The sequence below is a fragment of the Scyliorhinus torazame genome, chromosome 10 (assembly GCF_047496885.1).
Source record: "Scyliorhinus torazame isolate Kashiwa2021f chromosome 10, sScyTor2.1, whole genome shotgun sequence".
Taxonomy (NCBI): domain Eukaryota; kingdom Metazoa; phylum Chordata; class Chondrichthyes; order Carcharhiniformes; family Scyliorhinidae; genus Scyliorhinus; species Scyliorhinus torazame.
In genome coordinates this window covers 213588410-213613852 of record NC_092716.1, presented here as the reverse complement: position 1 = coordinate 213613852, position 25443 = coordinate 213588410, and the positions used below count along the sequence as shown (strand labels likewise).

Below are 25443 nucleotides of genomic sequence, written 5' to 3'. Positions count from 1 at the left end.
CTTCACATTCTTCCGCACTATTCTGCATCTATCATGTATTTGCCCACTCACTCAACCTGTCTAAATCACCTTGAAGCCTCTTAACATCCTCTTCACCACTCACATTTCCACCAAGTTTCATCTCGTCAGAAACTTGGAAATATTACATTTGGTTCCCTCATCCAAATCATTGATGTATATTGTGAATAGTTGGGGCCCCAAGCACTGATCCCTACGAGACCCCACTAGTTACTGCCCGCCACTTGAAAAACGACGCATTTATTCCTGCTCTCTGTTTTCTGTCTGTGAACCAATTCTCAATGTATGTCAATATATTACCCCCAATCTCATGTGCTTTACTTTTGCACACTAACCTCTTATGTGTGACTTTATGAAAACATTCTGAAAATCCAAATACACCACATGCTCCACTGGTTCTCCATTTTCTATTCTACTAGTTACATCCTCAAAACATTCCAGTAGGTTTGTCAAATATGATTTCCCTTTCATGAATCCATATTGACTTTGTCTGATCCTGTTGATATTTTCTGTGTCCTGTTATTACACCCTTTATAATCAACTCTAGCATTTTCCCTACTACTGATGTTACTTATGGGTGACTGAATTGTGCCCCAACAGAACTGATCCCTAAAAATGGCCGGGAAGTGGTGAATGACTCCCCCAAGTTGGCATCTGCATCCACCATCCTGGATCTCATGAACTATCAGTTAGCAGAGGCTGAAAGAAGTTTCTTAATTTTCTTGTTTCCTAACTTGCATTCCGAAGTCTATCAACATCACATATTCCCTACACAATATGACACTGAGTTACTTTGCTTTTTAACTTAGTGTTTTGAAGTATCCACAAGAAAATCTGTTAACTCTGAATAAACTTGCCATTTCATTTCCCGTTCCCATTTGGAAGCAACTTGTTATAGTCCTTCCTAAGGTACAGCTGGGATCATGAATGCAACTGTGTTTCTTTCCTTGTGCAGGGTGCAGTTCAATTGAACTTTGTCTGTTATTTTAATGATCGGTCAAATATTGGGCTTGTATTGACACAGCTGTTACACCAGATCTGCATATCCAGAGGTGCTAATTCCATTTTACAATGGACTCTTGTGTCACCAGTTGCAGATTGCTTTCGAAAATACTCTAGACTGAGCTATTTGAAAATTCTGAAGTGCATTAGTCAACTGTTCTAGAATTTGTATATAACCTTGTAACTGAGTCAAACACATCAAAAAAGTCTTGATGTGATTTCCAGTTTGTGCTAAGTTTGTTGGTCCCAGCTGGAGCAGCATTAGGGGTACAGATACTACAGTTGATTTTGTTGTCCTCAAAGGGAAAGAAAGCCAAGGTTCTGCTCCAGATTGACATTCAATTGTTAAGTGTATGTATGTGGACATTGAGTAAGGAGAGGGTGAGGCTATGGTGCCCTTTATCATCAAAAAACCTTCAGCACTCGCACACTTGATTTAGAACAATGGACACTTGGTTGAGTTACTGGAGGTCATTCAGCAGCAGTTAATTGAGACCCCCTGCATGAACCAGTGCCGATAGGAAAGGCTGGGTGGAAATCGGTCGATGGGTGAAGAGAATGGCTGTGACCACTATATGTTATTTGACCAGAATGACTGTTGTATATTTAATCTTAACAGTATGGGCTGGCAGATATGTTGGGTGGGATTCTCGTCCGCGTCCGCCCGGAGCCTGGAGAATCCCGCCTGAGGTCAATAGAGTTCCCCATTGTACGTGGCTCGGCTGAGGCGTTCTTGCGGTGGGTGGGGCAGGGGAATCCAGCCCCTTGGCAAGAGGTCAGAAAAAGAAAGATTGTGAAGGCTGGAAATAAAAGAAATAATGGAAAAATGCAAGCAAATAAGAATCTGAAAGAAAAAGATATTTCATATTTAGTTTCTACCCTGCATCAAAACAGCAAAAATGAAGGAACAGAAGGTACCATGTTGGAATTCTCTGCTAATTTAAATTGCAACTGATGTCATTTTGTATTTTCTCTCCACAGGCAAATAATGACATTTTGGCCTTTTTATCAGGAATTCCAGTCACTCGAAATACAAAGTATCTCGACTTGAAGAATGCCGTGAGTATTGTTCTGTAATATATTTGATTGCTGTGAAATGATTTTGCACATTTTTTTTCTTTCTTTGATGGACATTTTGAAATATGTGACAATTCCGTTGATTGCATTCCTCCTGACATTTGCCATATGTGCCAAGCATTGTGGTCTCAGTTGCACAATAAATATTTCGAGAGTGAATGCTTTCAATAAGTAAAACTGTTGCTTTGTTCTCAGCCAACTTCTCTGTTGTTTTTTCAGATATGCTGGTATCTAGCTAATTAATTCCATGTGTATTTTCCTATCCCCTTTTGCCTACTGGTGTTACTATTTAAATAGTGATCTGCTCACATGCAAAATAGAGGAAGAAAATATCAAGGTTACACCCTTTTATCATTCAGTTGTTTTACCATTGAGTGAACAACTTACATTATCTTGATGAATATGAATTCCTTTTTAGAAAGTCAGTAACTCTGATAGCGTAGTAAGAAAATGTATTACTTATATAAGCATCATAGACAAGACCCCTAATTTGATCCTTGCTCTGCAACTATTCTCATTAGTTAGGCAGCTTATGTAAGAAATAGGTACACATATTTTAGGTGTTCTGTTTCAGATTGTTATAGATTTGCACATTTTCAGTTTAAATTATTATTTCAAAGTTATTCACTTTAAATTAAAGGAAGGTTCGAAAGAATACTGGTAATTGTATTTTTGATTCCTAAAAGTATATCTACCAATGACTTGTGTAAGGGATGAAGCAATAACATTTGATATTTTACATCCCCACCTCAAACTTTTCTTCAATTCTTGAAGGTGTGTAGGGTACAGTCCTACAGGCACTGGCAACTTTCTGGTACCTCAACGAAGTGGCGGTTCTTCATGTGTGACTTAACCGCATGAGAATTGGGCTGGCTCGTAATGGTTGTAAATTTCTGTTTAAACATTCTCCTGATGTTAGTTGACAGCACTTGTCGTTCTGTTGTGAAAATGGCATTGCACTAAAATGGTCTGAAACTATTACTGCTGTAATAGCTTCCTGGCAGTCCTCCTTCATTTATCGACACAAACCCTTTTGCTGTCGTGAACGAATTCCTGATTACGTTGCCCTGATTCTGGTGATGTGAGCTTTGACTTTTCCTTGGAGAAACCTTTGTTTTGTTAAAGCTTTTGCTATCAACAAAATGTCTTTTTTTAAATCACATCCTTACCTGTTTTGCATTTTGAAAATGATGGATTCAACATATCCCTGGAAGAGAAAACAGTCTAAATCAGAGGCCAGACTGAAATGGTAATTGCAATGAAGCACTGCCCTCTGCTGGGAGTGAAAGGAAAAAGAATAAAATATCCATTAAGTTTATAAACTTGTGTCATTGTAGAATCCTCCAACAGAGGCTATTCGGCATTGTGCCTGCTTGCTAAAAGTACTATCCAATTAGTCCCGTTCCCTCCTTTCCCTGTAGATTTGCAAATTTTTATTTTTCAAATATATATCTAATTGCCTTTTAAAAGCTTGATTCCACCACCCTTGCAGGTAGTGTGTTCCAGATCATAACAATTCACTACAGAAAAGAATGTCTTCATATATTCCAACTTCAAATCTGTGGCCAATGTTCATCAATCCTGATAGTCAGAATAGTTCTTCCCTACGTACTCTATCAAAATCCTTTAAATAATTTTGAGCACCCCTGTTAAACCTGCCCTTAACCTTCTCTGCCATATGGAAAATAATCCAAGCTTCTCTTGTCTCTCTGCATAATTCAAATTCCTCATCCCTGGTACCATTCAAGTCACAAAGCATTTATACTTGAGCCTTTAGGAATCTGAAACATTGCAAGTTGAATATCTAATTTCTGCACATTAAGAAACTGCATTATGTATGCTCACCACTCATTCCGCCAGCTCCTCCACTCTCTGCCCCTCCACTGCACTGTACTCCAAATAAAAAAAAAATTTTGATCACTGAATCTTCCGTTGCTTTTCCATTGTTCAGCAGCACAGCTGTTCTCCTGCGATCAGTTTTGTATCACCTCTGTGATTTGCTTTAGGTTGTTTCATTATCCTGAAGAGGCTAATGCCTGGGCTGTCCTGTATCAGTTCAGGGGCGAAATTCTCCCCCAACGGCGAGATGCCCGCCGACTGGCGCCAAAGCCGGCGCCAATCAGAGGGGCATCGCGCAGGCCCAAAGGTGCGGAAGTCTCCGCATCTTTGGCGGCCTAGCCCCAACATTGAGCGGCTAGGCCGACGCCGGAGGGATTTCCGCCCCGCCAGCTGGCGGAAATGGCGTTTGTTGCCCCGCCAGCTGGCGCGGAAATGCGGCGCATGCGCGGGAGCGTCAGCGGCCGCTGTCAGTTTCCCAGCGCGGGAGCGTCAGCGGCCGCTGTCAGTTTCCCGCGCATGCGCAGTGGGGAGAGTCTCTTCCGCCTCCGCCATGGTGGAGGCCGTAGCGGAGGCGGAAGGGAAAGAGTGCCCCCACGGCACAGGCCCGCCCGCGAATCGGTGGGCCCCGATCGCGGGCCAGGCCACCGTGGGGACACCCCCCGGGGTCAGATCGCCCCGCGTCCCCCCCAGGACCCCGGAGCCCGCCCACGCCGCCTGGTCCCACCGGTAAATACCAGGTTTGATTTACGTCGGCGGGACAGGCAATTCCTGGGCGGGACTTCGGCCCATCCGGGCCGGAGAATCCAGCGGGGGGTCCCGCCAACCGGCGCGGCCGGATTCCCGCCCCCGCCCAATCTCCGGGAGCGGAGACTTCGGCGGGGGCGGGGGCGGGATTCACGCCGGCCAACGGCCATTCTCCGACCCGGCGGGGGGTCGGAGAATGACGCCCCAGGTGTCCATTATTCTAATCTCTGAAATTGTAATAATAATGGATAATTGAATAGTAAGTAGTCAAATCGACAGTGTTCCGAGACAAACACATGAAACAGCTATGATTTATAATTATCTGAAGCTGAAAATAAAACTGCGTCCTTGAAATTAACCACAAGAATTTGTCACTTTTTGAATTCATTTTATCGTATTTAATTTATATGAGAGGGTCATTGTTCAGTTTTACTGTTCACAGTATCACATTTGCATCTGGACAGGAGATCAGCAAGTGCACATAGAATCATAGAATCCCTACAATGCAGAAAGAGACTATTCAGCCCATCATGTCTGCACCAACCCTCCGGAGGAGCACACTATCCAGGCCCAATTCTCCACCCTATCCCCATAATCCCACCTAACCTTTGTACACTTGGGGACAATTTAGCATGGCCAATCTACCTAACCTACACATCTTTGGACTGTGGGAGGAAACCAGAGCTCCTGGAGGAAACCCACAAAGACATGGGGAGAACGTGCAAACTCCACACAGATAGACACCTGAGGTTGGAATCGAGCCCGGGTCCCTGGTGCTGTGAGGCAGCAATGCTAACACTGAAATGTGAAATGGGACTAGTTGGATAATTGGATTCAGTTGCATTAAAATCTGGCATGCTGGTGATGTATTGAACATATGCACATTTTTTGTTACTTGCAAAGTAGACTGGATATGCTTTAAAAAATAAGCACAATCCTAAAGTTTTAATGACCATCTGTCTGTAAAGAATGTAAATTTTAGCAACAGGACAAAAACCCTGGGCACACCCAGCTATCTCTTTCTAGTAGATAAGTCAAGCTTCTCATTATATTCATCAAGTCCTTCACTCAGTAATTTAGCTCATTATCTCTTTAATCAATTTATACTGCCTGCTTCTGTGTATGAAGCTATTGGTATATGACCCTTTACCCTTATCACTTTCAATGTAATCAAATCAGAATTTCATGAAATTGTGTCTCTTCCAGGGAATAGTTAATGTGCAAGTCAAGTGCTGACAACCATATTCCACACACTGAGAAATGAAAATAAAATAATTTAGAAGGGTTTTGTGTTTGAAGTGGGGTCTGATTAGGGAAGAGATTTAATGCAGTGAAAAATAAATTGCTTGTATTTGTCACAGGAGAAATCTGTGAACATGAAAGGAAATAAGGGCCGGAATTCTCCGGTTGTTGGGATTGACTTTTCCCACTGGCAGCACACCACCACCAAAGGGTTTTGCGGCGGCATGATTGGTTTCAATGGGAAATCCCAATGACAAGCTGCGGGAGTATAGAATCCTGCCGCCAACGAATGGCGCGCCATTGAGAAATATGCGGCTGGAGGACCGGAGAATCCCACCCAAGATGTCTTTACTAATACCAGCTAGAAAGTTTTGCCTGCAGAGTAATTTTTAAAAAAAAATCTTTTTATTAATTGCTGTGAGGAAGTAATTTTTATTCTTTTTTTTTTTAGCAAGAAATGCACATGTATAAGGAGGTATGCTACTACATGCACTTTGCACTGGCTGCCTATGGGTGGCCCTTGTACTTAATGCGAAACCCAACCTGTGGACTCTGCAAACTGGCCAGCTCATGCTCGTGAGTTGTATTTTTTTCCTTAATGTTGTAAAAATATTTCAATGAATTCAATTGCACTGGGTTCCTGGTTCTGGACTGTTATACTGCTCCATTGTTTATTCAGATAACAAGCATAAATGTTCTTTGACTTGTTTGCTCAGTTGCCTTCATCTTCTAGCCCACATATAAGCCAGAATAAAAGGCTTGTCTCATTCTGAATGTGGTTTTAGATTAAATGAGTGTGATCGTTCATTACTTGTTTCCCAATGAGTAGAAATCCACAGGAAAACCTTGTCTCAAATTCACTATAAAGTGGAAGTTTATTTGATAAACAGTTAAGGAAATTTCATTTGCTTACCGAGGACATGGAGGAGATCAGATAATTGGGATAGGGAGGATAAAAAGCTGGAAGACTTCCTGCGTCTGATCACTATCCAGTTGCTCCTGCTAGGAAATGTGTAATTGAACATCTGCTGAGAATAAGAATTGTTTTATGACATGCCAAACACTCCACTGGCACACTCGAGACCCATGGCTGAAGATTGGTTATTTGGCTGAGAAACTGGAGGACAGCTGGTGCCCTTGAAACTATCTCAACACGAGTTAATGCCGACAGGAGAATAAAAATCTGAAACCCATTTCAGCTGTGAGACGGCGCATGGACCATTATTCCACAGAGTGATAGATTTATGGGTTGCCAAGCATTGCTTCGCAAGGAAGGGAAGTTCAAGACAGCCTTTGTTTGCGAAAATATTTTTTAATCGTAAAATATCTGAAAGAACATTATAAACATTTTAAAATAGCCATCACAAAGAGTGTGATAATATCAAGTTTTTCACATAGATTATTTTGCACTCTGAGGTGCTTCAATACAATCAAAAGGACTTTACAGTCAATTCAAAATGATCATTATAAAAAGTGCAGTGGCATTTAAGTTATCTACGTAGACCATGTTGCATTCTGAAGCGCTTAAATTAAATTGTGACACATGTAATCTTCACCGTATGCATTCAGTATGTGACATACAGCTCAAGGGGTCTATGCAATTCCCAGTCCATCAGTGCACTATGGCTGAAAGCTCTTCGACAGCAACCTTCAAGAAAGTTTTTTTTTTTTTGCAAAGATATACCTTATCCATAATATATCTGAAAGAATATTCCAAACATTTCAGAATGTGCAATAATGTTCAGGTTTTCTGTGTAGATCATGTTGCGCTCCGAGGTGCTTCAGTACAATTTAATGGAACATACAGACATTTCAAAATCATCATTCCAGAAAGTGCAATGGTATTCAAATTATCTATACAGGTCATACTGTACTCTGAAGTGCTTCAGCACAATTGTGGTACATGTAATTTTCACTATATACTATCAATGTGAGTCATACAACCCAAAGGGGTCTATACAATTCTCAGACGCTCAGTGCACTATAGCTGAAAGGCTTAGGCAGTGACCTTTCGTCATGCACTGGCTGCCCCGAGCTTTGGTGCATTCTCCGCACATAGTCCTGGGCTTTGGAATGTGCCAGTTTGAAACACTGAGTTGGGGACAATTTTTTGCACTGGAACACTAATGAGTTTCAGGCAGACCAAAGAGGGTATTTCATCAAGCTGATGATCCTCCAGCAGCAGTTACTGACATTTTTTCTTTCTTACTCCTTTTGCTGTTGCCCTCCCATGTTTGCTGCTACACATTTTGTGTTTTTCTCTCTCAATGTTAGCGTCCACCGTTCTCTATTACTAGAACCTCTCCCTCTGCCTTTTCCTCTTTTTTTTTTCTGGTTATTTTCTGTTTCTTGCCACACCGCACTTTCTCCCCTGGTGCTTTCACTGTTATCCCAGTGGTGTGTTGCAACTACTCCCTCTGATCACTTTAATACTTGCTTGTCCTTACTATCTATATACAAATCTATTGATAGTTTTGGAAGAATAATACAATTAAAAATATGGAAACAAATAGAATATAAGGGAGTCCTATTTAAGATGTTCATTCGGAATGGCTGATCAGTGCATTCCTTTTGCTTGCACCTCACAGCTGTTGCTGAATGAAATAACATCTGAACATAGACCAGGCACAGTAGGGTACACTCTCCTATATAATTTAGAGTTTAAACATATGCTAGAAAGTTTACACTATGGAAATCATAATTTTATTTCAGGTGAATAACCTGAATGCAAGGAAATATGAAGATGGATGTTTAAGATGATTGAGAGTATTTGTATTTAAAGCTTGGTGCGTTTTGATTTCTGGGATGATGTGGAGATACCTGCGCACATTATCAGATCTGTAAATAAAGAAAAACGCATTGTTAAGTAGATTGACCAATTTTTCAAAGTAAAATCAGATGGATGAGCAGTTTAAAAATCATTTTGCTGCATGCACTAAATGGGCCTGCGGATGAAAGTGAGCAACCTATGTTTGATAATGCAACAGTTAGAAATTGGATACTGTCTGCTTTTAATTCTTCAAAAACATTTGTGCAACAATTCTAAAGCTGAGTTGTCTGATCTGGAACTGTGAGGTGGGAACACTGCTGTTAGTGGAGTGGGCTTTGATCAGGCCTGTTCTGAGGTATGCACCATTGGAATACAGTTTAGTTCAACAGCAAGCAGCTGTGCTCAGTTGATGCTGAACAACATTCTATTCTGTCAGTTTAATAGCATGTGTGAAACCTGAATATGGCATTCCAGTTGACTTCAGTGAACTGAAAAGCAAGAATTATACGATTAATTTAGTATTTTAAGCTCATTGTTATTTTCCATTTTCCAGATGTTGCTGTTTTTGCCTCCCTCGACCCAGGTATGGTCCAAGTGTGACAGTTGAGGAAGATAACTGTTGCAACTGCAATGTCATTGCCATCAAGCGTCACTTTCTGGATGAACATTTTTATTTTGTAGATATCGTATATACTTCGTGCCATGATGCGGTATGTTGCTCAATAATTTTTGATGTTGAATAGGACAATAGGGGGATTTCCCTGATTTTCTTCAGAAACCTCCAGATCCATATCTCTTATATCCACGTGGTAGGCAGACTGAATCTTGGTTTAATATCTCAGGTGGCAACTCCAAAATGTATAATTCTCTCGGTATTGCATTGGAGTGCCACACACACACACACACACACACACTGTTGATGCTTTCACCCACAACCTTCTAACTCAAGAAGTGTGAATGCTACCGCTGAACCAAAGTTCAGGCTTGTTTCTTATACAGGACAGCAAGTGAGTTGGGTGCATGTCACTTGTTTGTGACACAGTCAAACGGTTCTGATGCTACAAAATGCTGAACAAATTGTGCAGAACCCCTGAGGTTATATGTTAGTTAGAAACAACCATTCCCAGGCAAATGTTGATTGATGCAGTCTTGTTGTGCATTCATACTTTTCTTCAAGTTTGCCTTTTGCTGTCCCTCAGACCATACACTTCCCCAGAAAGATTTCCTATCAATAAAATAGATTAAAATTGTATTTTCCTTTTTTCTAGTTAGTACTATTTATGTGGATATTTAAATTTTGAGGTTTGCTTAAAAAAATTAACCATGCACTGGTCATATTCAAGGGTTTTCTTATGTCACTGCTGTTTACATTGTGGGTTAGGTAATCCCAGAAGTCCTGCAAGGAGGTTGCTGGTATGTTTCGATGGCAGTAACTATCCACCCTTTCCCTACCCCAAGATAAACAATCAGCAGATATTATATAATGCTAAGAAACAGAGGCAAAATTTGTTTGCCACTATGATAGCAGATCTTCAGCAGAGAAGGGAGTTTCAACTACCTCAGCCTTACATCTATTACGCTGGAAAATCTATGCTTGTACCAGGACTAGTTGCAGCATGTCAGGCCATCTGCCTCAGTTGGTGAGGAGAATTGCTGCCATATACCATGGCTAGCTGATGATTGAAACTTCTATTCAATTCTCATTTTAATTTCTCCCCTTGCCTGGTGGAACTGACCACTCTTGATCAAACTTTGAGATAAATTGAAGTTCCTATCCATTAGCCATGGAAACACAAGGAATGCTCCCAGGGTTCCAACTGCCCAGTAATGATATGATGCAAATGACACAATATTTGCTTCATATTATAATATGCTTGCCCATTTTTGGGTGGAAGCATGTCACTTCAGATGGAAAATGACAGAATTGCTCTTGATTGGCAGGGAGCACACAGAACACCACCATATCTGATTTTCTTCTCCAAAGCACCCAGTTTACATAGAACATAGAACATAGAAAATACAGCACAGAACAGGCCCTTCGGCCCACGATGTTGTGCCGAACCTTTGTCCTAGATTAATCATAGATTATCATTGAATTTACAGTGCAGAAGGAGGCCATTCGGCCCCCTGAGTCTGCACCGGCTCTTGGAAAGAGCACCCTACCCAAACTCAACACCTCCACCCAACACCAAGGGCAATTTTGGACACTAAGGGCAATTTATCATGGCCAATCCACCTACCCTGCACATCTTTGGACTTACATCCAACACCAGGTGGAGTAGGCAGAGGGATTGGGTGAAGCACAAGTTTATTGAATTAAATTCATGTTTTTGTCTCACTGAGGAACCAAGGTGAAAGACCCATTGTGCATTACACCAGCAAAGTTGAAGAGAGGAAAAGGAAAGGAAAGGTGTAACAGGCAATATAAATTATCAGATAAATTTATATTTTAACCCAGGGAGAAAAAGATAATTCCGAGAGTTGAAAAATTCCATTGTTTTGAGACCTGAGGGGGAAAATAAAATCAAGAACTTGCATTTATATAGTGCCTTTGACTTCCTTGGGGCATTCCAAAACCCTGTTCAACCTATGAATTCCTTCTGAAATGTGGTCATTGTTAAGTTGGGCAAACGTGGCAGCCAGATCTGACAAACGGGAATAATATAAATAACCAGTCATATGGTTTTTGGAGGTGTTCATTACGGGATGAGAATTGAGTAAGAACTCCTTGCTGTTCTTCAAAAAGTGCCATAGGTTCTTTTACATCCACTCCTGCGCTCAAGTGTCAGACTGAATTAAGCTCAAGGCTTTGGAATTTGGCTTGAACCTGTGACTCAGAGTCAAGAATGTTACAATTGCACCAAATTAGAAGTCTGAGTTAGACCAGGAGCATGTACAAAGATTCTTCATTTTAACGTAATTAAGATGTTGGAATGTGGAAAACCCTGCAGGGAGGCCTGTTTACCACACAGGAAGGACAAACCATTTCAGAGAACCAATGACTGGTCACAAAATGATTTTATTTCAATGAAATTTCACTCCTGTGTTCAGTGCAGACTCTTTCTCTATCGTGGAAGGAACTGAAGAATTGAAATTTAAAACCAAAATATGTGCAAAACCATTGTTGCCTAACTCGACGTCTTGGGAGAATATCTCAGCTCCCCCAAATTTCACTTCCTCCAAATGTCACATTAGTTTTGTATGAATTTAATTAGTTTGACTTTTTTCCCTTCTAGGTTTTTGAAACACCTTTCTTTGTTGCTGTGGATCATGTGAAAAAGAAGGTGGTAATCAGCATTCGGGGGACCCTTTCACCAAAGGTGAGGTGTTATAAGCATTCAAAGGTGAGGTGGTTAAAAGTATTCAAAAAATCAGTCATTGCCCAGAGTTCTGCGTGATTAAAAATGCCATGTGTCCCATGCATTTATAATAATATAAAATCTGCAGGAAGGAATGATTGTCTTACTTCAAGTGCTTAGTTTTGTTAAGCAAAATAATCTTCTGTGGCACAAAAATATTTGACTCGTGTTTAAATGTTCTGAGACTTTACTTCTCTTACAGTGTCCAGACGTGTTCATGCAGCTAAAAATGTACAGGCAGTCACCCACCCTTGTGAGATACATGTGCTCGATGTACCCACCAAGATACAGGATTGCATTCATATACTTAAGTGAAAACACATTAGAAGATACAGGTACACATCTGTGCAGGCATATACCATAATATGAGCTGCCACTTACATGTATATAAATCAGACACACAAATATTGACACACACTGTGGTACAATCATCCACTGAGAAATGGCAGTCAGATATGTGTGCACACCCATATACACACGTCCAGATACAGATTTTCACCCACAGCACTTACAGTCAAATATGCTGAAGCACCCGGCTATATATGCTTACATTTTTAGTGCAGGATACATGATCAGTCTCCTTGCAACATTTAGTGGAGCATTATTTTTAGGCTACGAGCTGATTGTCTTCCAAATGCAACTTGCAATGAGGCCTTAATATATTGGCAGCAATTTATAAAGGCATATAACATGTGCAGAGAGCGAAGGGAAATAAGCTTCATGCCAACAATAAGCAATGGGAAAGTAACCCATGCAGATTTTAAATGACTGGATTTACTAGGCTTAGGACATTCTAGTTTCCAGTGCTTTTTTAAAACTACTCATTGTTGCTTGCAAAATATTGCCATCTAACAATACATATTGAATATTGCATGGATTTCATCTCATGAGTACTGAAGTTTTCCAAACAGGTTATTGGGTGAAGTCATGCCACAGACTAGAACATCCCAGCTGGTTTCGACTTTGATTATTGAGGTAACTGATCATGGCTAAATCATAATTTTGAGAAGAGGGATGCTGGGCCTTTTTAAAAATTTGGTCACGTTGGCATCATAGCAAGGCCGGCTTTTATTGTTCATCCCTAAATGTTTTTGAGAAAGTGGTGGTAAGCCACACCTTGAGCCACTGCAGTCCATGTATTTAATATAGGTAAATCCACAGTACTGTTAGGTAGTGAGTTCCAGAATTTTGACCCAGCGACATGTGACTCCAGATCCATAGCGATATGGTTGACTCTTAAATGCCCCTCAAGGGCAATTGGGGATGGGCAGCCAGCGACATCCACATGCCATTAAGAATTTTAAAAACCTGACATTGCTGTGGCAGAAATGCGACTTGTCACTTACCATTCCAAGCCCAAATTTTTTCCAGGCCTTGCTGCATGCAGACACTGACTGCTTCATCACAAGGGTAAAAAAGCAGCAATGTCCACACTAATCGCTATCCAATAACTCATGGTAGAAATTGCATGAATATGGATATAGAGTGGAGGTGGACAAGAAGAGAAAATGCAGTTGCTCTGGTATCTAGGTATAGCTACATTGTAAATGCGTTGTTTACATTTTTGCTACATCGAATGTTCAAAACAGTTCTTTCATCCAGGTGAGAATAGAATCAATGTTGGCTGTAGTTGGATGGACTATTAACTTCTATTGTCTAGGCTAATAAATAAAGACTGGCTCCATGGATATAGTAGTGGATGTCCGCCTGCATCTGTGGAACCATAATCCAGATGTTGTCGTCCCTACTGGCTTCAACTGACGAAACAGACAAATCAGTCTTAATTTGGATTATACTCAATACAAACTTTATTTAATACAACTTTATTTAGCTCAGTAAAACTTTAATTATGGGCTTATTTGAAAAGTTACATCAGTTTCAAGACTCACAACGTGAATTCAAAATACTACCCGATAGTCTGAACTGGCCTGGCCCGATCTGGAGGATTTGTTATTCTTCTCTGAGTTCCTGAAACTCAGGTCTCTTCTCCGCGAATGTAGATCCCAGGTGTTATCGCTGTTGAAATCTCAGAAGCTTCTTCTTTTATAAGGTTTTAGTTCTTTCTCAACAATCCTTTACCACACAGTTGCCCTTGGAGGGTCTTTTTTTCCATGTTTCAACACTATGGGCGCGATTCTCCAGCCTTGTTGCGCTCTCGCTCAAGCAGAATGAGGCCGGTAAAAAGTGAGAGAGGCCAAAAACGAGATCCTCACCAGGCGGAAAACAGTTTGTGATGCAACAGGCTTGCTCCCGTAGGGGAAATTGGGATCTTGCCTTAGCTTGGCGAGAAACCAGTTATCACCACTTAAGCCCCATTTCCATACAATTAACAAGAACGACCCCATATCCAACAGGCTCCCATCATTCAGCGGACTCCCCAGCAAGTAATCACGCTGGCGCAGATTAGTACTCCTTTTAGCAAACGTGAACCTGACACAAGGGTTTCTGTGGGGAGCCGAGGAGGTGAGTAGCCATCGTTGCTCACAGGCAAAGAGCCCAGGGGTGCTGGGTTTGCCAGCTAGGTGCTCGGCTGAGGGTGGGGACCCTTGGCTGGGGGTGGGAGACCTTCGGCTGAGGGTTGGGGACCGGCTGCCTTGTGGCTCACCCTCCGGGATCCTCGGGGAAACAGGACAGCCCTCCTGGCCTCCATCGCATCCAGGAACCTCCCTAGGTCAGCGTCCCCGAATCTTGGGGTGGCCTCCGCTCCAATATTGCGAGCTGGCTGAGGTTGGCTGAGCAAATGCAGCTTAACTGCTGCTTGAACTTGTTAGCAGGAGAGCTAGTGAGTGTGGTCCCGGCGAATCAGCTAGTGAGCTGCCATTTGCGGCGAGCAGCCCGTGAGGCCTTGTTAAGTAGACCAATTAACATTGAATTACGTTGCCGGCCTCGCTGGGCCGAATGTCGGGAAGCTTGCAACAATTCCCGCTTGCCGCCACACTTAGAAATTTTTCAGGAGAATCGCGCCCAAAGTGTTATCAGTGAAGTGTCCAGATGTAAAAGTTGCTGTTCTTATCCCACGACCTAATTTTGCTGAGCTGCTTCTTTTCACACACATGTTTGTTAGCCTCTTTTACCATCATGCCTCACGGCACAATGTTACCCATTTATTTGCCTCAGCAAGGAAGACAAGGGAAAGGGATAGAAAAAAAGGAAACCAGTGACTTGCAACCAAAGACAGGCTGGTATTTATTCTAACGTGCTTTATCCCACCAACAGGATGCCCTGACTGATCTGACTGGAGATGCTGAACGATTGCCAGTAGAGGGCCATCATGGGACTTGGCTTGGCCACAAGGTAACTGGAACTTCCATTGTATTCTTCAGTTGGAATAGTTATGGTGCTGTAGGAAATACTTTAGAACTGTTCATTGTTGGGTTTTAGTAGCTGGTCCTTTATTTTGTTAATGCAACAAGTAATGTAACTTCCTTCCCCATACAAAGGCACACAAATTGGAATCACTCTCCCTTTCTACTTTTTGTTAACAAATTGGAAGTTATGTGATAACATTGCTGTCTTTATAAAACAGCATATCATCCAGTGCCAAAGCAAGATTAGCTTATTTTCCCAAAAATTGTAAATTCAATGCATTTCAAGTTAAGAAATGTGCTAAGGAACAAAGCATTTTCCATTTCGGAAACCCATTGCCTTGCATACCCAAATCAGATATTGTAAACAAAATAAGCATTTTTCTACAATATTCTCAGGGAATGTTAACCATATGATTGAGGGGAATCCATTAATTCAAAATACACTTGATTCATAGCAATGAACGATTATTGAAATGCTTTTGCAATAAAAGATGTTTGATAAAGAAAATGCAATTTTGAGACGAGGCCATTTTGCCGATCATTGATACTGTAGCATTTCAACTCTTCCAGTCGACCGTCTACTTGCATTTTAAATACCCTAACATTTTTCTCATAATAATATAAACTATAGTTTATTTTTAATTGACCCTCTATTTGAATTACATTCTCTTTCACTTTTTCTTTTTCACTAAGCTGTGGCTTTGGTAGAAAAAGACAAACATTTTGAATCATCAATTAAAATATGTTCCCAGCGAGGAATTACAGCTATTGTACAGTGATAGAGACTTTGAAATTGAGAAAGCAACAGTTTATATTGTGTATCTGTAGATCTATCATAGGTTTAGTTACAGAAGAGGGGAGGCAGAGGGATAGTGATGTTACTGGACTTGTAATCCAGAAGCCCAGGCTCTTGAAACATGGGTTCAAATCCCACCATAGAAGCTGTTGGAATTTAAATTCAATTAGTCAATCATGGAACTGAAGCTAGTCTCAGTAATGGTAACCATGAAATGTAACAATTGTTGTCAGGACTAATGTCATTTAAGAAAGAACATGTGACCAAGACCCAGAGCAATGCTCTCTGAAATGGCCCAGCACTGTGGCTGCACCTGCACTGCATGGACTGTAGTGGTTCAAGAAAGCAGCTCACCATTACCTTCCCAAGGCCAACTAGAGATTGGCAATAGATACTGTCCCAGCCAGTGATGTCCACATCCCATGAACAAATAAAAAAAGTAGGACAGGTGATTGTTTTTACATAATTCACTGCTATCCTGCATTATTTTAATGGGCAGTACGGTAGCACAGTGGGTAGCACTGTTGCTTCACAGCTCCAGGGTCGTAGGTTCGATTCCCGGCTTGGATCACTGACTATCTGGAGTCTGCACGTTCTCCCTGTGTCTGCGTGGGTTTCCTCCGGGTGCTCTGGTTTCCTCCCACAAGTCCCGAAAGACGTACTGTTAGGTGAACGGAATGTGGCGGCACGGGGCTTTTCACAGTAACTTCATTGCAGTGTTAATATAAGCCTACTTGTGACAATAAATATTATTATTATTATTATTAACCGACAAGAGTGCAGTCATTTGCATTCCACCTTAAGAAATGAGAGAACCTTAAGTGCACACATTGAACCTCAGAGAGATCCTTCCACTTCATCCCATTCTCCGTTATCTTCAACATTTATCAATTTTCTTACTGGAGAAAAACTTGAGAATGTAGTGAGAACTGATGGAATTGAAAGCCATTAAAATATCACATGCACTCACACATGCCTAACCTTTGTGTAAGGAGGTAATCAATGGGAGAGTGTTTTGTGTTTACAGTTTGTTGTTATCCTCTAGTTTAAAGTTGCTACTAAAGACATTGAAATGATCAGGATAGCAGTGAATTAGGAAAGAGTGCATTGCTGGTAAAGTTACAAGTCTATGAATCTGGTGTTGGGTTAAAGCTGAATAATGCTGGGAACGAATTCCATGCATTTGTTCTATAGGACCCCTTATTACACAAAGTCCAACATGCCAATAGGAGCATAGGAAATAGTGGACACTCTTTGGAAATATACAAACAAACAGAAAATGTAAATATTTTTAAAATCCTTAAAGTGAGGATAGTTTAGTGTGCTGAGTGAAGGCTTCAAGATTCAGTCTCTTGTGTCACTGCAGTGTTTGCTGGTGTGTGGAATGTTTGTATGCACCATTTCCAGCAGATGTCAGTATATAACTGGTTTCTCTTCTGTCATCTCCAGAGAGAGTAAAGAGAATTGGTGAACTGTTTAAAAGGAACTACTGATTGAATTTTCAAAAAATCCTCACATAACTGAATAAGATTTCCTGACGCTTGGCACAAGTTTCCTTGCTGCCATTATATGCATCCTTTCATCTTTGACATAAGAAGATGATATTTTTCTCCTAAGCTTATTAGAAATAGTTATATCTATAGTGTATTAACTCAGTTTCTGAACTTGATTGTAAAGAGAAGTAGATATTCTTACAATTGATTAGAAAGGAAGCAAGTGTGGTAAAGTGCTGAAATATTATTGTTCAGCTCTTCTTGGGTACAAATCTCACATAAGCAAAGCCAATTGCAGGACCCTATACAAAATAAGTTTACATATTGTAACTCAGTGTTGGGCAGAGTTATGGAGGGCCGGTACCTCCCTGCACGTAAGTTGCATTTCCTCTCAGCCAGAACAACACAGACCACACGCACTATGTTTCCCAGAAGCCATCACATTGAAACAGGCAGGTGAGCAGGGTAGGGTACAAAGAGGGGACGTTTGAACAGTGCTGTCGGTCTGACTTCAGAAATAAACGGGCATGGAGGGCAGCTGGTGAGCAACCAGAGAAAATTTGTTTGACTACCTGGCTTTGGACTTTGTTTGGCTTGCAACCTCGATTTGGAATATGAACTGGAAGTGACTGAGAACCCAACTCTGGTAGGACCTTAACTTTCCGAACACTGATAAAAAGACTTTCTGTTTTGGTTTGATTGAAAGCAGGTTTCAGGGAGTCAGGAAAAAGAGTGAAAAGTAAGATCTCAAGAATGGTAGTTTCAGGATTAGTCCCAGTTTCATGTGCTATTGTATAAACTGGACTGGTTACATCTCAACACGACTGGCACTGACATACTCACAAGGAGACTTTCTCGTACTGCTGGGGTGGTTTTAAACTAGCTTAATGCAGTGGGGTGGGGGGGGGGGGGGGGGTTGAACCTGACCTGTGGCCCAGATTAGAAGGAAGTTAAGTTGGCAACAGGAAGTTATATGTGGGACTAGAAGGCAGTAGAAACAAAGTAAAGCAATGAGTATGCATCAATTGCAGAATGCCAGCCAAATATAAAGTTATGAGCACTCTCCCTGAGTGCTCATTGTATGCAGCATTCGTAATAAGGTAGATGGTCTAAAGGCACAGAGGTGAATGGGGCTGATATAATTGCCATTACAAAAACATAGCTGCAGTGGTGACCAAGACTGGGAATTGAATATTCAAGGATATTTGACATTTAGGAAGGACAGGCAAGAAAGGAGAGGTGGAGTTGTGCTGATAATAAGGGATGGGATCAGTGCAGTTGTAATGGAGGATCTCCGATTGGAAGAGCAATGTGTGGAATCTGTTTGGCTGGAGCTATGAAACAATAACGGGTGGCGGATATTGGTTGGAGTTGTTTATAGACCACCTAATAGTAATCGTAATGTTGGGCATCATATTAATCAGGAGATGAGATAAGGGTGTAGTATTGGCAATACTGTGATCATGGGGGACTTCAATCTTCACATAGACTGGTTAAACCAAGTGAGAACTAATGCTGTGGAAGATGAGTTTCCGGACTGTGGTAGGGATGCATTTCTAGAGCAGTAGAGGAGCCAACTAGAGAACAGGCTATTCTAGATTGAGTATTATAATAATGGAAAAGGACTGATTACGAATGTCGTTTTAAAATAACCTATAGGGACAAGTGACCACATTATGATAAAATGTTATATTATGTTTGAAAGTGAGGAAGTTCAATTTGAAGCCAAGGTGTTAAAGTTGAACAAAGGAAATTATGACGGTATAAGGGACTAACTGGCTGAGGCAGATTGGGAAAATACATTAAAAGGTATCACTCTGTGTAGGCAACAGATAGTCTTCAGAGAACTATTACATAGCATACAACATTCCTTCAGGGTGCAAAAATCCAAAAACGGCCAGTCAACTGTGGCTGGCAAAGTAAGTTAAGGATTGTATAAGATTAAAACAAGAAGCATATAAAGTTGCCAGAAATAGTAGTAAACCTGAAGATTGGGAGATTTTTAAAATACAGCAAAGGAAGGTCAAGAAACTGAAAAAGGGAGAACAGAATATGAATGCAATCTAACAAAAAATGTAAAAACAGACTGCAAAAGCTTCTGTAGCTATGTTAAAAGGTAATGTGTGGCTCAGACAAATGTGGGTCCATTACTGGCAGAGTCAGGAAAATTCATAGAGGGGAATAGAGAAATAGCAGAAAAGCTAAATAAAAGTGTCTGTTTTCACTTAGGAATGTACAAGAAATCTCCCAGGTGTAGAGATCGAAGGGACTTGGGAATATGTGGAGTTGCAGGAATTAATATAAATAAGAAGGTTGTATTGGAGAAATTAATGGGACTGAAATTTGATAAGTCCCCGGGACCTGATTTAATGCATCCCTGGGGGTTGAAAGAGGTTGTTATAGAGATAGTGGATGCGTTGATGATCATCTTCCAAAAGTATATAAATTCTGGAATGGTTCCTGAAGATTGGAAGGTACCAAATGTCACCCCACTATTTAACAAGGGAGGGAGAAGGAAAACCGGGAACTACAGACCTGTTAGCCTTACATCAGGAGGAGGGGAAATGCTGGAATCTAATATAAAAGACGTGATAATTTGGCACTTGGACAATCATGATCTAATTGGGTATAGTAAACAAAGATGTGCGAATAGGAAATCATGTTTGACAAATTTGTTGGAGTTTTTTGTGGATGTTACTAACAAAATTGACAAAGGGGAGCCAATGGATGTAGTATCTTTGTATTTCGAGAAGGCTTGTGATAAAGTTCTCCACAGAAGGTTGATTAGCCAAATAAAAACACTTTAGATAGGACACAATATACTAACATGGAATAAGGGTTGGCTAACAAGCAGAAAACAGAGTAAGAATAAACGGGTCATTTTCACATTGGCACTCTGGCTCGTGGGGTATCACAAGGATCAGTACTTGGGCCCCAAATGTTCACAATATATATCTATATCAATGATTTGGATGTGGGGACTAAATGTAATATTTCCAAGTTTGCAGATGATACAAAGCTTGGCAGGAATTTGTGTTGTGAGGAAAATGTAAAGTGGCTACAGGAGCATTTAGATAAACTTAATGAGTGAGCAAGAACATGGCAGATGGAATATAATGTGAAAAATGTGAGTAGTTCACTTTGGTAGAAGGAATAGATGTGCATGTTTTTTCCTAAATGGCAAGAAATTAGAAAGTGTAGATGTACAAAGGGACTTGGGTGTCCTTGTTCATGAGTCACTGAAAGCTAAAATGCAGGTGCAGCAAGTTATTCAAAAGGCTAATAGAATGTTAGCTTTTATCACCAGAGGATTGGAGCACAGGAGTAATGAGGTCTTGCTTTAATTGTACAGGAGCTTGGTTACACAGTATCTGGTGTACCGTGTGCAGTTCGGGACCCCTTACCTCAGAAAGGATATTATTGCCGTTAAGGGAGTGAAAAGAAGGTTCACCAGACTTGTTTCTAGGTTGGCAGGACTGTCTTATGAAGAGAGATTGGGAAAATTGGACCTGTATTCTCTAGAGTTTTGAAGAATGAGAGGTGATCTCATTGAAACCTACAAAATACTTAAAAGAATAGGTAGATGCAGTTAAGATGTTTGCCTTGGTTGGGGAGTCTAGAACCAGGGGGCACAATCTCAAAATAAGGGGAAAGCCATTTAGGATCGAGATGAAGAGAAATTTCTTTACACAGAGGACTGTGAATCTTTTAAATTCTCTATCCCATGGAAGCACAATCATTGAGTATGTTTAAGGGAGAGATTGATAGATTTCTGATTAACGATAAGGTAAAAGGTTATGGGGACATTGTGTGTAAAAAGCATTGAGGTTTCCGATCAGCCATGGTCATATTGAGTTTTGGAGCAGACCCGACGGGCCGAATGACCTGACACTGTTGCTATGTTCCTACGATTGCACTGGTAAATAGCGTAGCTGTCTGGTATAAGGTGTTAGTGAGGCCACACCTGGAGTATTGTGTTCAGTTTTGGTCTCCTTACCTGAGAAAGGACGTACTGGCGCTGGAGGGTGTGCAGAGGAGATTCACTAGGTTAATCCCAGAGTTGAAGGGGTTGGATTACGAGGTGAGGTTGAGTAGACTGGGACTGTACTCGTTGGAATTTAGAAGGCTGAGGGGGGATCTTATAGAAACATATAAAATTATGAAGGGAATAGATAGAATAGATGCGGGCAGGTTGTTTCCACTGGTGGGTGAAAGCAGAACTAGGGGGCATAGCCTCAAAATAAGGGGAAGTAGATTTAGGACTGAGTTTAGGAGAAACGTCTTCACCCAAAGGGTTGTGAATCTATGGAATTCCTTGCCCAGTGAAGCAGTTGAGGCTCCTTCATTAAATGTTTTTAAGATAAAGATAGATAGTTTTTTGAAGAATAAAGGGATTAAGGGTTATGGTCGGCCGGAAAGTGGAGCTGAGTCCACAAAAGAACAGCCATGATCTCATTGAATGGTGGAGCAGGCTCGAGGGGCCAGATGGCCTACTCCTGCTCCTAGTTCTTATGTTCTTATGTTAAATATATCGGAAGATAATCAATGTAAAGGTTGCACTCAACAAAGAGCTTTTTTTTGTTTGTTTTATTTCCTTGTTATTTTGAAACTCCTGGCTTGTTTACACAGACTTTGTGACAATAAATATACAGTCATCGTGCTGTTTACCTGAACACCCATGTTAAACTGTGCAGAAACTCCCTGCCTACAAGATTCCAGCACAACACAACTCTGTTACAAATTTAACCTTAATGCCACGTACACATAGTGTATCTTGTACAATATTTGTTGGTAGCATCCATTATTTCCGTGTAATAGAACTTCAATTCAGCAGCATTATATTCCTTTCTTCCTCCTTCTAAAAAAAATTACGATTTTAAAAATCGTACAGTTGGCAGACAGGGGGCGTCATTCTCCGACCCCCCAGAGGGTCGGAGAATGGCCGTTGGCCGCCGTGAATCCCGCCGGTTGCCGAAGTCTCCGAAGGGAGAAAAGTCGGCGGGGCGTTAATGTCGCCGCTGCCGCGGAGAATGTTACGGGTCTGTGCAAAGCAGCCGATTTTCGGCCTGCCGATATTCTCCCTTCCGGATGGGCCGAAGTCCCGTCGACATGATGACCGTTCACGTCGACGTAAATTAAACCTCCTTTTCATCGGCGTGACCCTGTGCTCCAGGTTCACGCCGACCAGCGTGGAGGTGAGTGACGGCCTGGGGGGTTGGCTCTGGGCAGGCAATGGCGTGGCCGCAGTCTGAATGCGTGAGGAGAGGTGTGTCTCGGGTTGTGTGTGTGTGTGTGTGTGCGGCGGGGGGGGGGGGGTGGTGGTTAGAGTAGGCTGTGCTCCGGGGGAGTGCCGGGAGGGGGTCCGTGCCGGGGAGGGGGATGGGGGGTCCGTGCCGGGGTGGAGGTTGGGGGGGGTCCGTGCCGGGGAGGGGGATGGGGGGGGGTCCGTGCTGGGGAGGGGGATGGGGGGGTCCGTGCCGGGGTGGAGGTTGGGGGGGGGTCCGTGCCGGGGAGGGGGGGTCCGTGCTGGGGAGGGGGATGGGGGGGTCCGTGCCGGGGTGGAGGTTGGGGGGGGGGGGTCCGTGCCGGGGAGGGGGATGGGGGGGTCCGTGCCGGGGTGGAGGTTGGGGGGGGTCCGTGCCGGGGTGGAGGTTGGGGGGGGGGGTCCGTGCCGGGGAGGGGGATGGGGTCCGTGCTGGGGAGGGGGATGGGGGGGGCCCGTGCCGGGGTGGAGGTTGGGGGGGGGGTCCGTGCCGGGGAGGGGGATGGGGGGGGGTCCGTGCCGGGGTGGAGGTTGGGGGGGGGGGGGTCCCGTGCTGGGTTGGAGGTTGGGGGGGGGGGGGTCCGTGCCGGGGAGGGGGGATGCGAGGGCAAGTGAGTTGGTCCACCTGGCCAGGTGCCAGCCTCCAACAGTTGGACCCATGGAGTCCATGCCACCTGGCTGGGGGGAGGAGGGGATATGGGCAATGATGACATTTCGTCGTTCCCCTCCCCCCACCAGACCGTCATGTTTTCAGATCATCCAGCGATCTTGGCCGCTGTGGCGGCAGCCGCTCATGTTTATGTTGCCCTGGATGAGGAGGAGGAGCATGCCAGAGAGGCGGCGCAGGCTGCTGCAGAGGGGCAGGCGGCAGCCGCCCAGGCTGGACGGACACCTGACCGACAGGACGAGGAGGGGGAGGAGGACGTCGCGGCCCCACGGCAACGGAGGCACCCGAGGGCGCCCCGTGTGTACCGGCCCAGGCAGTCATACCAGGACCTCACGGACCGGGAATGCAGGAGGAGACTCCGGATGAGCCGGGAAACCGTGGCTCACATCTGCCACCTGCTGGCACACCTGTCACCGCGTGGCACTGGCAGGGGACACCCTCTCCCCGTGTCCGTCAAGGTTACGGTGGCCCTGAACTTTTATGCAACGGGGTCATTCCAGGCACCGAGTGGGGACCTGTCCGGCATATCGCAGACATCGGTGCATCCGGGCAGTGACAGATGCCCTTTATGCCATGGCGCACCGCTACATCCGCTTCCCCGTGGACCGGGCCAGCCAAGATGCCCGGGCCATGGGCTTCTCTGCCGTGGCCGGGTTCCCCATGATCCAGGGCGCGATCGATGGGATGCACGTCGCCGTGCGGCCACCTGCAGATAACAGGGCCGTGTTCACTAATAGGAAGGGGACCTATTCGATGAACGTACAGGTGGTCTGCAACCACCGCATGATGATCCTGCACGTCTGCGCCCGTCACCCAGGCAGTGTACACGACTCATTCGTGTTGTCGCGGTCATCCATCCCCGGCATGTACGAGGGACGCCATCCCCGGCTGAGGGGCTGGGCGACAGGGGCTACCCATTGCGATCGTGGCTGATGACGCCTATACGGAGGCCACGCAATGAGGCGGAGAACCGCTACAATGATGCCCATGTAGCGACAAGGGGAGTGATAGAGAGGTGCTTTGGCGTGCTGAAGATGCGTTTCAGGTGCCTGGACCTCTCTGGGGGCGCCCTCCAGTATCGGTCAGATAGGGTCAGCCGCATCATTGTGGTGTGCTGCGTCCTGCACAACATAGCCCAACAGAGGGGCGATGTGCCGCAGGCAGAGGAGGGCGGAGTGGAGGAGCAGCAGGAAGAGGCGCAGTCCTCCCAGATGAGGGGGATGGGGGTAATGGTCAGGGCAGACGGGGTAGACACAGGCGGGTGGCTGTCCACCGTTACCGGCTGGCCCAGCGGGCACGGGACAGACTGATAGACGCCCGCTTCACTGACTAGATGGGCGTGGGAATCGGGTAGTATGGCCACAGACCGCACACCATAGCAACAGCCGACCACCCACACCCCCCACCCATCCACCCACCCAGCACCCTCACCCCCCTCCCCAACCCCACCCACCCCACCCGCATGCACACCACCACCCCCCCCCCCCCCATTGCCGATCCACCTGCGGCACAACGGGCCGGGCTCACACAGTTGCGGGTGGACGCGTGTCTATCGCAGGCCATGGAGGATGATGACAACCCGCCCTGCGGTGAGCTCCTGGCTCTACATCATTGGACTATGTCTGACCCATGGCCACAGTACCACCATCCACCCGGACCATCCCTGCATGCGGCTGTGACACTGCAGCGCACGGTCCCGTCCTCTGCCCGGGGGATGTTGATGGCGGCCCAGGGGGAAGGGGGCAGACTCACCTGGGGCTGAGGTAAGACCACCCCTCACACACACACTTGCGCTCAACGTACATGACACCCCCGCACACTTTGGACAGAGCACAAAGGCAGCTTCTGTAGGTGTAACATTGACT

At 43.9% G+C, this 25443-nt stretch overlaps 1 protein-coding gene across 1 annotated transcript in view; it reads left to right on the top strand.

Annotated features, from left to right (window-relative positions):
• The window catches only part of dagla (diacylglycerol lipase, alpha), a 533527-nt gene that overhangs the window by 417384 nt on the left and 90700 nt on the right, over nucleotides 1-25443 (top strand). Inside the window, exons 11-15 of the mRNA XM_072517705.1 lie at nucleotides 2002-2079; nucleotides 6374-6498; nucleotides 9246-9402; nucleotides 11929-12012; nucleotides 15268-15345. Of these exons, the coding sequence (XP_072373806.1) occupies nucleotides 2002-2079; nucleotides 6374-6498; nucleotides 9246-9402; nucleotides 11929-12012; nucleotides 15268-15345 (522 nt within the window). The remainder of the gene's footprint in view (nucleotides 1-2001; nucleotides 2080-6373; nucleotides 6499-9245; nucleotides 9403-11928; nucleotides 12013-15267; nucleotides 15346-25443) is intronic.